At 35.9% G+C, this 18,264-nt stretch overlaps 1 protein-coding gene across 1 annotated transcript in view; it reads right to left on the bottom strand.

The window, feature by feature from the left end:
• Window positions 1-18,264, bottom strand: part of taok3a (TAO kinase 3a) — an 81,410-nt gene that overhangs the window by 33,608 nt on the left and 29,538 nt on the right. The window contains 5 exon segments of the mRNA XM_051109612.1: window positions 267-312; window positions 473-574; window positions 2,595-2,666; window positions 4,967-5,077; window positions 5,079-5,178. Coding sequence (XP_050965569.1) covers window positions 267-312; window positions 473-574; window positions 2,595-2,666; window positions 4,967-5,077; window positions 5,079-5,102 — 355 coding nt within the window. The 5' untranslated portion in view covers window positions 5,103-5,178.

The following is an 18,264-nucleotide window of genomic DNA, read 5'->3' as shown; positions in this document are numbered from 1 at the left end:
GTTGCCATGACAACATCTGAAGGAAACAAAAACATGAACGCAATGGCATTTCGGTAGTGACACTGGAATAAAACACAATGGGCTTTATAATGTGTCTGAGATGTGGCTAATAAAGGCCTTCAGCACTGACTAAAAAACACATGACAGTTCTAACAATTACTGTTCCTCTGTGTGAATGCAGACAGTGCTTACTGTGGGTGTGTATCTCTGCACTGTACTCGCATACTTGAGAGTGTGCGTAGTGTGCATTTCAAGTGTGAACTCACCCTCTAACAAGTCTGAAGCAGAGCCGAGACAATACTCCATCACAAGCTGAATGAAAAAAGCAGACGAGAATATTGTGAAAAGGAGGCATGGCTGCCCTAGGGAATTCTGGGAATGAACTCAGTGTAAACTAAGTAGTTGTTAGAGCAGTTTCCTTGGTTCACAAATGCATTACTGTATTTTTCTACCTCCTAATGGCAGTACTAACCCATGCTGTGTTGTCCTTCAAGTAGCAGCCTTTGTATTCAATGGTGTTTGGATGTCGCAGCTGTTCCAAAAATTTCACCTCTTTAATGATGTCCTGCCATTTCTGAACAAAAGGACCGAAAAAATACACAATTTTCAGTCACAATGTCAGTACTTTTGGTTTCTACCAAAATTTTACAGATGCTGATAACTAAAGAGCAGAATGCTTCTCTGCTGAAAAAACAGCTAAAACCAGCCAAAGCTGGTTGGGTGGTCTTAGCTGGTCAGCAGGCTGGTTTTAGAGGGGTTTTGGCCACTTTCAGGCAAGTCTTAGTTGGACAGGCTGGGAGACCAGCTGGAACGACCAGCTAAAACCAGACTGACCAGCCTGGCCAGGCTGGGAAACCAGCTAAAACCAGCTACTTCCAGCTTAAACCAGCCAACTAGCCTAGGCTAGTTTTAGCTGTTTTTTATCTGAAGCCAAGTCCTCAATTACCTTTATTGATCTACTATCTAATCTTATTATTAGTGGTGCTTGCTAGCTATATGCTAATCATGCTAACAACATCCTAGTAACATGCTAATGATGCTAGAATCATGCTAGTAATTTGCTAATCATGCTACCCTCATGCTAGTAACTTGCTAATCATGCTAGAAAGATGCTAGCAACATGCTAATCATGCTAACAACATGCTAATCATACTAGTAACATGCTAGTAACTTGTTAATCATGATAGAATCATGCTAGCAACATCTAGTAACTTGCGAATCATGTTAGAATCATGTTAGCAAAATGTTAGTAACAGGCTAATCATGCTAAAAGCATGCTAGTAACATGGTAGTAAAATGCTAGAATAATGTTAGTAACTTGCTAACCATGCTACCCAGATAGCACACGTACATCTGCAAGATGTCTGTTAAAGATCTCTTGATCTGGAAAGCATCTGCTGTGTACAAACGTCTGGCATACATAAATCATAAACATCTTAAAGGCATCTAATAGACGTCTACTGGACATCTGATATGAAACGTCCGATAGACATATTGCAGATGAGCAAACTACGTGAAAAAGACGTCTTGCAGATGTAAATGCAGACATCAAATAGACGTCTCCGAGATGTACATGTGCTATCAGGGTAGCAACATAGTAGCAATTTGTTAATCTTGCTAGAAAAATTATAACAACATGCTAATTATGCTACCAGCATGCTAATAACATTCTAATCAAGCTAGTAACCTGTCAATCATGCTTGAATCTTGCTAGTAACTTACTAATGCTAGTAACATGCGATTTATGCAAACAACATGCAAGTAACATGATAATCATGCTAGAAACAGGCTAGTAACATGCTAACAACATGTTAGTAACATGCTAGCAATATGCTGATCATGTTAGACATGTGCTTGCAACATGCTGGTAATTTGTTAATCATGCTAACAACATACTAGTAGCTTGTCATTCATGCTAGAACCATGCTAGTAACTTGTGAATCATGCTAGTAACATGCTAACAACATGCTAATTAGCCTATAAAAATGCAAGCAACAAGCTAACAACGTGTTAAATCATGTAAGCAATGTGCTAAATCATGCCAGCAACATCATCTATCATACTTTTACAACTGCTTCAAACTTTCAGGCTATGCTTTCTCAAGCCAACTTAAAAGTTTGTTCTCAAACTTTACTCATCTAGTTAATCTTTGGAACACAAACTACGATATTTTTATGAGACCTGAGAGGTTTCTGACCCTGCATAGACAGTAAAAGTAACTACAACATTCAAGGCCCAGAGAGGTAAGCATGGACAATAATAAAACAGTCCATGACATCAGTGATTCAACCTTAATTTTATAAAGCTACGAGAATACTTTTGTGTGCAAAGAAAACAAAAATAATGACCTTATTCAACAATTTCCTTTCTTCTGTATCAATCTTCTGTCTATGCAGGGTCAGACTGCTCTCGGATTTCATCAAAAATATCTTAATTTGTGTTCCGACGATCAACGAAGGTCTTGCAGAATTTTCATTTTTGGGTGAACTATTTCTTTAACACTGAATACAGATCTGCTTTATATGGAGACTAAAACAATAAGGCAATCAAATACAGACTATCACAGTCTGCTGACAACAAAGTTTGTCTCTCACCTCGGTGGTCTGCTTGCCATTGTAGGACATCTTCTTAATGGCCACCACCTCGTTGGAATAGGAGTTTCGGGCCTGTGGGGAAGCAAAACAGATTAAATTTATACTATTTTTGGCTTTGCCACTTTTATTCAAAAAGTACAGCAGAAAGCTATTTAGTACTTCATAAAACTGGCATGAAAAAAAATCAGCCTCATATTATCAGTTTTCATTATTGTCCTAATTAAACTAATATTGAAAATGTAAAAAAAGACAATACAGATATCATCACATACATATTGTCTTAAAAATAATAATAATAAATAATAATAACTAAAATAATAATATATAAAATAAAAAGGTAATATTGTGAAATATAATTACAATTTAAAATGAGTAAAAAAATATATATATTAAAACTAATTTATTCCTGTGACGGCAAAGCTGAATTTTCAGCAGCCATTATAACAGTCTTCAGTGTTACATAATCTTTCAGAAATCATTCTAAAATGCTGATTTGCTGCTCAAAAAAAACACTTTTATAAGTATTATCAATGTTGAAAACAGTTGTGATGCTTCATATTTGTTTTGGAAACCATGATATATTTTTTCAGTACTCTTTGATAAACAGAAGCTCAAAAAAACAGCTTTTATGTGTCCTAATGTGTCCTTCAGGGTTGCCAGGTTTTCACAACAAAACCCACCCAATTACTACTTAAAACTAGCCCAATCGCGCTTCAAGGGGGGTCCCTCTGTTAAAAATTGCATTCCAGGGGATAAAATACATGTTTTTTTGTCAGGGTTCCCCTGGTAAATTCGTATTTCAGGGGCTAAATATGATGTTATTGGGGTCGCTTCAACCCGCAGACAGAGTGTAAAAGTAGCCCAATTCCGCGGAAAAAACAAGACCTTGGCAACACTGGTGACCTTGCTGAATAAAAGCATCAATTTAAAGTATCTGTATCAATCTAAACTTCTGAACAGTAGCGCATGTTAAAGGAATAGTTCACTCAAAAAAGAAAATTCTGTCATTAATTATTCAACTTCATGTTGTTTCAAACCTGTAAGACCTTTCTTTGCCTTGAAAGTGTCAGTTGCGTTGCTGTCTTAGCAGGGTCAGAAAGCTTTCGGATTTCAGCAGAAATATCTCAATTTGTGTTCCAAAGATGAACAAACGTCTTACAGGTTTGGAACGACATGACGGTGAGTAATTAATGACAGAATCATTTAATTTTTGGGTGAACTAACTCTTTAAGTCTTGAATGTATTGTATTATGGCAGATGTCAGTAATGTCAGTCTCTCTGCATCATTGAGCCAGCTGGCCCTCGCATTTAAACGGAGTGAACAGCTGTCTTAAGAGCACCGTCTCCTAGTTATTCTTTCCCCGTGAGACCAGCCCTACATCTGGATGGGCAGTCCGCATGTGAGCGAGTGCACGCGAGTACATTTGAGAAAAAGAGACAGAAAGAGAGAGAGGGGGGGATTTGCACAGCGGATTCCAGTCTTGCAACAGATTTGGAATCAAAGGCTTTATGCTATTAGTTCCCAGATTAAGAAATGCACAAGAACTTGTCATGAGGCTGCAGTTCTTGTATTTGACAGAACCGCTGCACTGTGGTGCCGCTTCAAAAACTAAAAGACAGGCTCCAAGTTTAACTACAGTTAAGAACTGACTGACGGGGAGAATAAGAGAGAAAAAAGCCTCATCGAGCTTAGGTATTAAAAGCTATTCTGGTCTCTGACGTCTGCAACTATGCTGTGACCCTGGACCACAAAACCAGCCATAAGTGGCAATTTGAAAGTGGGATTCATACATCTGAAGTTAAATATATAAAGCTTTCTACTGATGTATAGTTTGTTAGGATATGACAATATTCGGCCAAGATACAACTATTTAAAAATCTGCAATCTGAGGGTGCACAAATAAATCTAAATACTGAGAAAACTGCCTTTAAAGTTGTTTAAATGTTCTTAGCAACGCATATTACTAATCAAAAATTAAGTCTTGATACATTTACAGTGGGAAATGTACAAAATATCTTCATGGAACATGACCTTTACTTAATATCCTAATGATTTTTGGCATTAAAAGAAAAATTGATAAGTTTGACCCATACAATGTATTTTTGGCTATTGCTACAAATATACCCAAGCTACTTAAGACTGGTTTTGTGGTCCAGGTTCACAAATATTACTCAAACTTAGAGCAAATAATTCAGAATTTAAAAGAAGTTGATAAAAATGATAGCTTGAAAAGTACAGATCATTACAGATTGAACGATATTTGATGCAAATACATGCAAATGCTACAATGACATCAATAACATCCCACTATTCTAGTAACAGATATACAGTAGCTGAAAAAAAGAAACTTCCTCAACATTTCAATACTCACAAAGTACACTGCTCCGAAACTCCCATGGCCAATTTCGTGTAGGTCGCAGAAGACTTCTTCTGGGTCATCTTTGAAAAAGAGGTTGGCAAACTCCGGGTCTTTCAGTCCCCCCCTTCCGCGTGGACGTCGGCATCATGAGTTAAACAGAACCTCTGATGTCCACGTGCTTCTGCTCGCCTTCATTCAGCAGGCCCGGCATTTACCTGCTTTGCCTGCAAACAGAATGCAGAAGACTCAGGTTAAGTAAGGGTCATCAGCAGACGAAGTAACTTAGTTTGATTAACTGAAAATGGGCTAGACTAAACAACTCTTGGAATTTAAGAATCTATAGCATTTCATAAATAACAACAAAAAAAGAGAAGTAAACAAATTAATTCATTAATTAATTAATTTGTGGGGGAATGATCATGATAAAAAAAATTAAAATAAATTCAAAAAGGTTTATTAAATTTAAAATTAAAAATATAACCAAATACAAAAATAAATGTAAGTAAAATAACTAAACAACAATAAAAACAAAATCTAAAATAAACAAATATAAAAATAAATAATTAAATTTTTTTATTCTAATTAATTACATGACTTTCGATTAATTAATCTAATAATTGCAAACTAAATTTCACTGTGAAAATACCCACAAAAGACTATTGAAAGCTATTTTTTAAAGCTACCTTACAAATTGTAGCTTTAGAAAGAAATATTTTATTTGGTTCAACAAAATTTATTACACAGACATTTAGGCTGCAACAGCCTAATGATAACTATGGAACATAAAAGATCATTTGAGAAGCATCTCAATATTATACATCTCAATAATATACAATAAAAGTCATTGGTAACCAAAACAGCCTTGCTACCAGCAGTCTTCAAAATACCTTATTTTATGTCCCACAAAAGAATATTTGGGATTCATTCAGAAACGAAACACCTCTATGTTGGCCAGAGAAATGCAACAATTCTGCTATGGCTTTAAAAGGTAATATGTTCTTTGCAAAACTGCGCAAAAACACATAATATTGTGTTTAAATATAACACAATATCAACTTCTTATTTACTAAACTGTTGTATAAAATCACATTTAAGCTTGCAATAGATCAGGACAAATCATATTGCTCTTGCTGCTCATGTGATATCCTATGATATGTGACATAAATATGAGACAAAACACATACAGGGGCAATTTTTTGCACCAATATCTTACATTTTAGGGCATAACTCATTTATGGAGGTGTTGACATATTTGTCAACAGTCAACTATATGAAATATAAGATGATGTACAGGTCTGGGGGTGGGGCCAGCACATTAGCTGCATTAAAATATTTTAAATCACGTTAGTTTTTCATAACTAATTAAGTTAACGTGTTAAACTGACAGTCCTAAAATAAATATATAAAACAAACATGCAAATAAACAAAAATATAAACAAAAACAACCAACCAACCCACAATGCTATTACTCCAAGAATATCTTTTCTCACGCTCATAATGGATCACACTCGCATACCGACAGACACTACAGAGTGGAAAATGATTATATGCTATTATGCTAAATACAGGCCTTTCCCATCCACAAAGTCTATATTGTGCGCTGTTCTCGGCATGCTTGAGCATGCACACGTGTTTGCGATGGTAAACTGGTGTGACACAAATGTGTTAGCACTGGGGGTAGCTTGGTTGGGCATCATGGGAAGACAGCTCAACGTCTGGCAGCATTGCTCATCATGCTAGCATGTGCACACACATACAGCGGCCACCTGCATGTAATACTGCCTACTGAGTCATCAGACATCTGACACACAATCAGCCATTGACCCAGGAACAAAAGGTGCTGAAAGTCCTGTGTATCCAATACAGAATACTGAATACTGAATGTACAGATATCCATCTGTACATTCAGTATGAATACGATCAGCATTATTGCCCAGTACATCTACTATAAATAACACAACCTTTCATTTTTCCCAAATTCCGTTTTATTTTTTTCCAAATTCTGATTTCTCCGTTGTAACTTTTCTGGATTCCGTGTTTTTTTTTCAGTTTTAAATCGACTCCTTTTTAATGGTTAAATTACATTTTATTAATCAAAGAGCATGTCTAATTAATTAAAATCATGAAACTTATACAGTTTCACATCAATTTAATAAAGGTTTAACAAAAATTACATTATCAAATTCTGTGTTTTAGCATGTCTAATTATTTGAATGCATACTTGATTTATTCAAATTTATTCATAAAATAGCCTTATGAAAGGTTTTTTTTTACCCTCAGAAATTCTGTGTTGTGTATTTAAAATGTTCTGGTTATCGAAGGCATAAAAAGTTAATTTCATTTATCTTTTAATTACTGAAAATTAAGCAAACTTTTTTTTTTTTTGGGAAAAAAGTGGAATTTACTATTAAAATTAAAACATGGATAAAATGTTGTGTGATTATACCCTAAAAAATAAAGTTTGTTTCATTTAGTAGTAGTAGTAGTAGTAGTAGTAGTAGTAGTAGTAGTAGTAATAATAATAGTAGTAAAATACTTCTGGAACAATATCTTCAAGTTAAACCGGACTTTTATTTTGACGGGTTGCCGTATCTACCTTTACATTTCTGTGTGTGTGATATGACGCTAGTTTTCCTAAAACGGAGCAGTCAAATGCTGAAATCAACGTGAGCGTCACACGTGCTTCAGTGTGTGTAGTAAACAAAACCGCTCGTCTGCTCCATTCAATAAAACAGAGACATGCAGAACATGCAGGATTCACATTTAAATAGTATTTTTGCTGCGTAATATTTACAGATACTAGTCCATATTGCAGTTTGATTTAAGTGTAATGACCTACTTTTGATTAGTTTATTCAATGTCATTCCATGTCAATGTCATTCAATGTCATTCAATGTCATTCCATGACATTCCGCGTTATTCAGTAAATTCCATTTTTATGACTGGATTCCGTGATTCTGTCCGCATTTTCCACATTGCGGAAATCATAGGCCCCTAACAACCTAACCAAAGCTGCCCCTAAAAGTAGTCATGTAGTAAAAGTGAACAAACAAATAAATAAATAAATAAATAAATAAATAAATAAATGTGAAGCTGAAATGTTTACTGAAATCAGGTGAAAAGAAAGATGTTTGAGAGACACAGCAAGATAAAACAATGGCTGATGAAAGATTATGAAACAAACACTTCTCTTTAAAAATAAGGTGCACTCGTAAATCATGCACAATAAGTCAAGAAGCACTTATATAAATAAGGTCATTTATTTCATGTCAGCTTTAAATTGCAATGCTTTGTTTTTAGTGCCCTCTTTTCCTCAGGCCTGGGAGGGGAGAGTACTGCAAATTAAACTCAGGTTCACACCATGCAAATCAAACCTAGTGTGAAAACAGCTGTAAACATCTTGCTCCAGTGTGCAATTCTGAGCTTTAAACCCACAACCTTTTTGTTACTAGCTCTGATCTAAAACCACTACATCAGTGCCACGAGCAAAATCACCAGACCCTGGATTCTAAACCAAAAGCAGAATAGTCTTGATTCAATTTAATAACCGTAAATGGATGTACATGTAAAGCCGCTTCTGATTGTGATGGTTAAATCTTTTAATTAGCATTAGGAAGCCACTGAACAAAAATATACAGATTTCTGCACAACGCAGTCACAAAACCCATTAGTTTCAGATCATTTATTGGCTTATGGAGAAAAAGACTTAAACCGCAAAAAGACATGAACTTCCACATTCCGTTGAGTGGAGGACAGACAATCATCTTGTATGCTTCTACCCATACCACACTTTTCCTGTTTCCAAAACTACACAACACCTGCTATGGTTTAGTTTGTCTATCACTGGTGAGTTAATGATTTTCTATATTGTGAACTTTCCTCAAGATCCAGTCCAAAAGAACAAGGTATGTTTATTTATTAATCATTTTAAAAGAGCCAAAGAAGAGCCAGCGTTTTGACTCAGAGTAATTTCTGGTTGTTCGTTTAGAATTACTAAAGACATTACTGTGCAGAGGTTGCTTAGGCTTTGTAGTAACAGGAGTTGACGTGAGTCAGCTGAAGTTACATAAAGGAGAAAAATACCGCTGTGCCACACAGAAGCCATTTGGTCTTGTTTCATGACCAGTACAGGAGATTACAGTCTAACTACGGTAAATGTAGCTTCAATGAAAATGGACATTTAAAGCAACATTTAAAGGGGTCATCAGACGCAAAATTCACTTTTAAATGTAGTTTAAACTGAAATGTGTCTTGGTAGTGTGTGTACACAACCACCCTATATTGATAAAAATCTACCCAGTGATTTTTTCTTTTAAATCTTTATTAAAGGGGTCATCGGATGCAAAGTTCACTTTTACATGTTGTTTAAACATTGTGTGTTGGCAGTGTATGTACAAATCTACCCTATAATGATAAAAATCCATGCAGTAGTTTTTAACTAATCCGTAAAAATAATAGCCCCTTTTTCAAATCGAGCCATTCTCAGATGCCTCTCGGTGTGGCGTCACACCGACAGAGGCCGCTCGCACAATAGTTTATTGATGTGAGGCCCACCTTAAATCTGCAGGAAAAGTCCGATCTCCATTGTTTTGATGCCGGAACAGGGATATAAGATAGACAAGAATATCTCAGATTGAGCGATTGAAGTGTTGTGTTGCTGGATGTAATAATGAACATAGTGGTCGTCATTTACTCCCGATATCTGAGCCACTGAAGATGCAGTGGATTATGTTTGTTTGTAAATGGAATGCGCCTCCCGATCTACATATATCCGTCTATGTTCGTGCAAATCATTCGTGATCCAGCTTCACTTACAGCAGAAGTGAGTATAAGGGTTTTTTTTATGAATCTTTGTGATCGCCTTTCCTAATAACATGCTAGTTAGCAATTTTAGCGGCTAAACGGGGCTAAATGCAGCTAAAGTAAACAGGCTCGTCACTCCACAGAGAGAAGAGAGGGGTGGGGCGAGCAGAGCTCATTAACATTTAAAGCAACCTCGACCAGAACAGGATGAATTTTGCAGAGCTGATTTTGGCAAGGTAGTTCTGCACAGGCCCCTCCCACGATTGTTGATTGACACTGCCATTTTACCTTAGACTGAGTGAGCTTCGAACAGTCCGGTATTGTTTTGACTACAGAGCTGGAGTAGACAAGAATGGCTCCTAAGTGATTGAGGTGTTTTGTTGTTGGATGTAATAATGAACATAGCAGTCATCATTTACTCCCAACATCTGAGCCGCTGAAGACGCAGAGGATTACGCTTGTTTTTTAAGGGAATGCGCCCCACAATTTACCTAAATGTGTTTAAGTAGTATACTTTTTTTTTTTAATCATTGCTAATCGCCTTTCCTAATAATGTGCTAGTTAGCAAATTTCATGGCTAACTAGCGGCTCGTCATCCCGCGGAAGAGAGGGCAGTAGCTCATTAGCAATTAAAGGGACGTCAAAAACAGTTCTGTTCACATGACCCGTTTCAGTGCACAAGGTAAAAGGGTGTTGTTTTACACTACCATTGAGAAACTTTAACCAAAGTATGTTATAGACTTTTCATTAAAACCCTAAAAAATCATATCCCCATTAAAAGGGACAGTTCGAAAATTAAAATTCTGTCATTTACTCAACCATGCGTTGTTACAGAACATAAAACAAAATAATCTGAGAAATGTCTCAGTGTTTTTCATGCATATAATAAAAGTCAGTGGGCTCCAATGTTGTTTGGTTCCAAATGTTTTTTAACCCATAAATGCATGAATGTTTCGCCAATCATTATAACATATTCAAGTTTTTAGTGACCCGGACCTACACATCCAGCATGGATGGATCTCTAACTTCTGCAATAGCAAAAATATGATATTCATTGATATTTTAACAACAATTACAGAAGAATAAAATAAAGCATATTTCATTACCTCTTGAAACTTAGAAGGGTTCAATTTTACCATCACCGTCATCCTCAGAGCGCACTTCCACAGTACATTCAGCATCTGGCTCATATTCGATCTCAACCATATTCTCAAAACTATCATTTTCAATGACTGCAAAGTCGATATTTTGATTGCTGACAGCTTATCAAACCAGTTCAATTTTTGCTGATAATATTCTTTTGTTTTATGCCTATGATAATTATGAATGTCACTACTGGCCATCAAACAGTGCCACCTCGAGGAATAAAGGTGACTTGCATGTATCGGGTCATCAGATATTTACATATTTTTTTACACATGAAAAATACACTTACTATTACACACCTCGGGTCTCTAGTGACCCTATAAACTTTTTATAAATAAATGAATCAGAAAACAGATATTCTTTTATATTTTATTATTTTTTTGTTGTTATATTGTTTATAATGTATAGATTGAGGAATACTAAGAAAGTTGATGTCAAACTTTAAAAGAAAAAAATAATGAAAAAAAAAAAAAATGAAAGAGGGAAAGAGTAACGAATGACGTCCCGGGTCGCTAAAGCCCTGAGGTACGCACTGAAGGGTTAAAAGCAGAGAAAACAAAAATAACAACTTTATTCATATGACAGAAGCGAAAAAAATGAATAAATTCGTTATTATTGTTCTCTTTGCGCAAAAAAAAAAAAAAAAAAAAAAAAAAAAAAAAAAAAAAAAAGTTTTCAACAATGTCCTTGTGGGTCTGGAAACATTTCAGTTGCGTTGCTCTCTACGGAGGGTCAGAAAGCTCTTGGATTTCATCAAAAATATCTTTGTGTTTCAAAGATGAACGTCTTACAGGTTCGGAACGACATGAGGGTGAGTAATTAATGACAGAATTTCTATTTTGGGTGAAAAGAACATAACTCAAAAAAATTATTTCCATATTGTGAGGTACATCCATTTTTTTGAGACTTCAACATAAGAATACTGCGATAGAATTGCTTCAACTTGTCTGTGCAAAGTTATATCCTCCTATATTTTTCACCTCATGCCATTTCCATGTAATACTGGTAATTCCTGTAACTCTTTACACACACACTCAAAACTGCCAGGAAGCGACATGACGCAACTATGCATAAAGTACGTTCACTACAAGTTCATCCACCTAAAATAACACTCCTGCCTCTAAAGGAAAGATTTAGTTCAAATAACACAAATTTGTACAAACTAATTAATAGAAGTGCAAATAAAAGCTTCACATTCACACTCCAGAATCCTTTATCCCATTATAATAAACATGATACTTAATTTCATAAACAGAGATGATACCAATTCATTTTCAGAGGTAACCAACAACACGTTTTAGATGTCGTTGATTAAGCCTCACTTAAGCCTGAAACATTCCCCAAATGAACATCTATCATTTAGCTGAGGCCAACAGTGATTGGTTGACCTGTTCAACCAGCAACAGGCAGAACAATGTCTTCTAGTTGCATCATGTCTGTCTGCCTATCTGTCTGTCTCTCTCTCTCCTTTTCTTTCTGTTTCTGTCGCTTTTCAACTCACGCATCGAGTTGCCGCCTTTTACCTTCGCTTCAAACAATGACTCTGAATACGGCAGCATCTTCCTTGCCCCTCATAGGTCGAGATTCAGATATCTGCATCCAATAAGATTCCAGCAACCAGAGCGGAGTCCCGCTTCAGGATGAGACCGGAGGGGGGATGAGGAGGTGAGATGATGCAATGTAGAACCAACAGGTTGTAAGAGCCCAACAGTGAGAGTCATTCTAATAACAACATCCATTTGGAACGTCGGTAGGAATAACTGTAAATCTATGGCTGCATTGTGCTGAGGTTGAGAGATTAGCGAGCAGGTTGAGCCAGATTAGTGGAGGGGTGAAATGGGGAGAGAGAGACTTCATTAGACTCTGACTTTTCCTCTATATAATGCTCCTTCTTGTGCTGTCAGGTCCCAGTGGAAAGCTATCGGCATTACTAATTTATCTGTGAATGTGCGCGCATGTGTGTGTGTGTGTGGTGCATCAAACCTCTAAATTAAACATATGTTTGACATGCGGGTGAGAGAAGCACTCTACACCGGAGTGTCCGCGTACGTCCCGCGCTTCTAAACCACAGGCCTCCCACATATGGAGGAACCTCGACAAACGTGAAAATCACACCATCACATGTGCAACACACGTCCAGGCACTATGGGTGGGTGGCATGAGTAGAATTTTATATCACAGTATGAGTAATTGTAAAATTGTATATATGACACTAGTTGTTTTTGCAGGAAATTGGAAAATATGGGGGAAATGATTTATGTGTTACATAACGTGTGATAATGCCTATTTTAAGATCCACTGAATTAAATATTTAAATATTTTCTCTTTGCATTCATAACTTGATAGACACAACCACAAAAAAAAAAAAAAAAACTGAAAAAATTACAAATATTTAGATGAAACTACTACATTGCAGGATTTTTCTCTATATAGTGGAGTTTATTGGGGATCAGTGGATTGAAGGTTCAAATTGCAGTTTCAGTGCAGCTTCAAAGGGCTCTACATGATCCCAGCCGAGGAATAACGATCTTATCTAGCAAAACGACCAGTCATTTTCTTTATTAATAAATAAATAAATAAATAAATAAATAAGTAAGTATGTATGTATGTATGTATGTACGTACTTTTTAACCACAAACGTTCATGTTGCACTAGCTCTGCAATGCGCGTCAGCGAGTAATCATGTTGGAAAGGTCACATGCGGTTATTTCTAAGTCTGTGTACTTTGGTTCAAAAAGGTAGGTTACGGCGTTTTTTTTTTTTTTGTAAAGGGGTGTTTTTATTGGACTATGTATGTGTATATATATATATATATATATGTGGTGTTGCAAACAAAGTGTCAATATTACAGATAAACTGATTTATTGTCATCATAAATTTGCTTTTTAGATGAAAAGTTCGAGTGGCAATTAAAAGTAATTTTAAGCAATTTAACGACAGTACAGTCACACAGTCAAAAAAAAAGTCAAAAGTTGTGATGCTGTGTGTGAGTGCGCACAAGACAGCATGTGTATGGCATATGAGAGAGAGGCCAATGTTTAATTCATTTCTCTGATGAGTGAGTGTCAGGAGACAGAGGTCTTTGATATGAGTTGTAAGCAGCACACAGATCAGTTCTTAAGTCAAACTCTTTAATCAGCACTAACATGAGCTGTGCAGTCATCAGTGTCGCCTATTCATCACTACAGATGAATAAATAACACTGTCACATCATTAGTGCCAGAAATGAATATTTACTAATGCTGCAGACACAGATAAAAGACTAACCTAGAGTATGTATGTGCTAAATTCAAAACACAATAGTACTACACCAATGACATCAATGTTGCATATTTTTAAATATTTAAAGGGTAAATATCATTGGAAACAAACAGAGTTTTCATTGCTCTTTTGAAATAAACGAGTTGATCTACTATTGATCTACAGGGTTTCCTAAAGTGGGGCTTGTGAAGTTGGTGGAAAGCTAATAATTAAATCTTAAAAATGTAAAAATGTAACCTAGCATTTTTTTAACCAAAATGCTAGGTTCAGCTTGTTGGGTAATTTTCTTGGGTTATTTTTAATATTTTTTACTAAGCTGCTGGGTCATTTTTAAAGTCGTCCACTTCCAGAACAACAATTTACAAATAATGTACTCGCTCGCATTATTGAGTACAAATAATGTACTCAGTAATGTTTTAAAATGTTACATTTTTATTTCAAAAATGTTTGTTACACAAGTTTAAATGTACATAATATTGTAAACTATGCTGTATTCACCCAAATAAATTCAATTTGTCTTACATTTTTGTCCATGGGTGTTCTTGCTTAATAATAAATGTTCTTCTTTTGATTATTGATGTTGCCTCAAGTAATTCTGTGTGTGATTTTTAAGTTCCCACTCACTTTAAGACAGCAATATAATAATTTTTAAACAATAGCTGACTTAAATAAAACAACCCAGCATGTTTGGTAAAAACATTTAACCCAACCAGCCGGGTCAAAACAACCCAGCATATGTTCTGTCAAATATTTACCCAGCGCTGGGTTGCCAAATAAACTAAGCTGGTTTGTTTTTAACCCAGCATTTTTAAGAGTGTAGAGTATGGAAACATACACTCTCTAAATATACAAATCTCATGAGGTACTTTAGTAAATATTTTATGTCAGAGAGCTTTATCTAGCAAAAAAAATGTGAATCACTTTTCTATGTAGACACACTCGCATTCACAGCGCAAAGCTCCCTCCTCAGTTTACCTACAGTAGATAGTAATATCTACCTATAATAGGTAAATACCGTTTCTGCTAAAACGGTAACTGTATGATTTCATAACCATATTAACATATGAAAGCCCATATCTGCATAGCAACACATTTTGTATTCAGCAAAACAGACTCCCCTGACTATAGGGCAAAACCACAGATTTTCAATATTGGTATGCTGTCTGAACAACTAAATCAACCTGCTAGTCTTAATGTGGATCTAGCTGTTGCATCAAAACACTATGGTTGCTTCCTGTGTCACAGTTACTTTCATACTAGTCTCAGCCTCATACGTTACACCCACGGAACGTTGGCTAAACGTCTGATGCATAAGGCACACTCAGCTGGAAACACTTCAGGAGTTTAGAAGTCGTCATCGGATTGGTTAGATTTTACAGGATTTCCTTTAGACGTGTGTGTTGTGGCGCCAAGCCCCTTACGAAAGAAGAAAGCCGTCGTGTCCACAGCTGTGACGACAAGTGCCTATTAGGATCATCTAAACCCGGGATTTTCAAAAGTATGTGAAAAATGTAAAGTTTGCAGCATAGAACCTTTAAAATATGTCAGAGTTTTACACACCAGTCTGTTATTGTGGTGACATTTCCACACACCCCAACATTACGCGGCACAAAATGAAACATGACTGGTTGCTTTACCTGTCAGTCATATGGCGTCTTGGTTCCCAGACCTTCTGCGGTCAGTCGAAAGACTAATGTCATACTGTCTGTAATCTTAAAACGTCTGTGAAAGGAGAAGTCTACTTCCAGAACAACAATTTACAGATAATGTATTCACTCCCTTGTCATCCAAGATGTTCATGTCTTTCTTTCTTCAGTCGTAAAGAAATTATGTTTTTTTGAGGAAAACATTTCAGGCTTTTTCTCCATATAATGGACTGGTATTGTACCCCAAGTTTGTACTTCCAAATGCAGTTTAAATGCGGCTTCAAATGATCCCAAATGCAGTTGTAAACAATCCCAGCCGAGGAAGAAGGGTCTTATCTAGCAAAGCAATTGGTTATTTTCATAAAAATAATACAATTTATATACTTTTTTTAATGTCAAAAGCTCGTCTTGTCTTGCTCTGCCTGAACTCTCCTGTATTTTAGCTCAAGACAGTTAGGGCATGTCAAAAAACTTCAAAATCGCTTCTTGGTTAAGGGTGTTTGATCTTCTTTGCATGTTCATTTTGCAAAGACTGGGTCTTATGTTTTTCAACATACCCTAACTGTCTTAAGGCAGAATACACAGAGATCAGGGAGAGCAAGACAAGATGAGCGTTTGAGATTAAAAAGTATTTAAATTGTATTTTTAAAATGAAAATAACTGATCGTTTCGCTAGATAAGACCCTTCTTCCTTGGCTGGGATTGTTTACAACCGCATTTGGGATCGTTTGAAGCTGGATTTAAACTTCATTTTGGAAGTTCAAACTCGAGGCACCATATCAGTTTATTATTTGAATATAATCCTTAAAAAATTTCTTCAAAAAACACAATTTCTTTATTATTGAAGTTGCTAGACTACTAGTTGACATACGGTATATATTCTACCCAATTTACACCCAAAGAGATTAGCTTATAATAGTAAATTAAATTTACATATGAAGAGTGTATTTTCAACATTTTCAAATAAAAACATGTTTTTTTATGTTATGATTTTATTGTGTTAGTTAGCTGTTTTTTTTTATTATTATTATTTTTACTTAATCAAAATAACCCAACAGCAGTACACATTAAAAAAAATGTGATTTTTGAAAATTGTTAAAAATGGAGTTATCCGTTTTTGCAAATGAACTCTTTATACATACACATTTTAAAGAAACCGCAGAAAAAAAGTTTGAATGGATTTTAAATCATGAACTGTTGTCCTACCTATGACTTTTATCTGTGGAACACAAAAGAAGATATTTTGAAGAACGTTGGCAATCAATCATGAAAAGGCAATGGTCACCGTTAACTTTGACTGTAAAAAAAAACAAACAAAAAAAAACAACAACATTTAAAAAAAAAAATCCAAAGAACCTTTATCTACTCTAAAGAATCTTTGGAGTAAAAGAATGGTTCCATGGATGTTCTGGAAGGTTCCATGGAAGGTTCTTCATGGAACCTTTGATGCAAGTAAAGAATCTTTATTTTTAAGACTGTATGATCTAAAAGACAGAACAACATGAGAATATATAATGACAGTTTTCATTTTTGGGTGAACTATTCATTTAATAATAAAAATCAAAGGAAGTATGTAAACTGAATTACATTATAGATTTTGCGCATTATAAAAATACTTCTATATAGGGGTAAAACACAACGCTAAAAAATAATTGAGCTTCTTTAAACGTAAACGAAATAAGACATGTAGAAAATGTTCAACTGATTAACAACAGTAGAGTTGGGTACCTCAGGCAGCTCATAATTAGGAAACATGAATGAATAACAAAAGAGGTGGAAAACATGAGCTGAGAGGGAGAGAGGAAGTGGAGGAACAGAGAGAGAGGAAAAAAAGAGGGTCAAAAAACAACCTCCTCTACATTTCCCAGGGCACCCCTCATGTTCACATCCTCGCTCGCCCTCTCTCTCTACTGCTTTTTTCTTTCTGTTTGTGTGACTCAGCAGACAGTGTTGCTCATAGCTGACCAAGGGTGGGGGGAGAGATAGAACGAGAGAGATGAAGAGAAATAGAAAGAGAGAGAGAAAGAGATGGGCCGTGGGAGAAAGAGAGTGAGAGATCTGGAGCAGGGCAAGACTAGAAAAAGCTGGCTTCTCCTGCCTGACTGCTTTAATTCAGTATGATCGGCTGCTTCTCCACATAGACGACTCTATTTAGAGTAACATCCTCAAAACGCTCTAACATTTCTCCTTCACGCAGCACGCAGGGCCGGGCCGTTCGTTCCAAATGCACATTTGCAGAAATTGCGAGAGGAAGTGAGAAAGAAGGAAAAAGAGAGAGACCTTTAAACAAAGTGACAGATGTAGATGGTCTGGGCCAAGTGTTCGTCCTCTGCTGCTTAGTCTTCTGGATCACAACTAACAAAACACTGGACGGCATGAATACATGGTGAAAGAATGAATAAGACAAACTAAATCTGAATGTCAGGATTGGAGGGATTTAAGTAAACACACTAT

Source organism: Labeo rohita, chromosome 5 (assembly GCF_022985175.1).
Source record: "Labeo rohita strain BAU-BD-2019 chromosome 5, IGBB_LRoh.1.0, whole genome shotgun sequence".
Classification (NCBI taxonomy): domain Eukaryota; kingdom Metazoa; phylum Chordata; class Actinopteri; order Cypriniformes; family Cyprinidae; genus Labeo; species Labeo rohita.
Note: the sequence above shows the minus strand (reverse complement) of the source record. Positions and strands in the feature narration are given on the sequence as shown.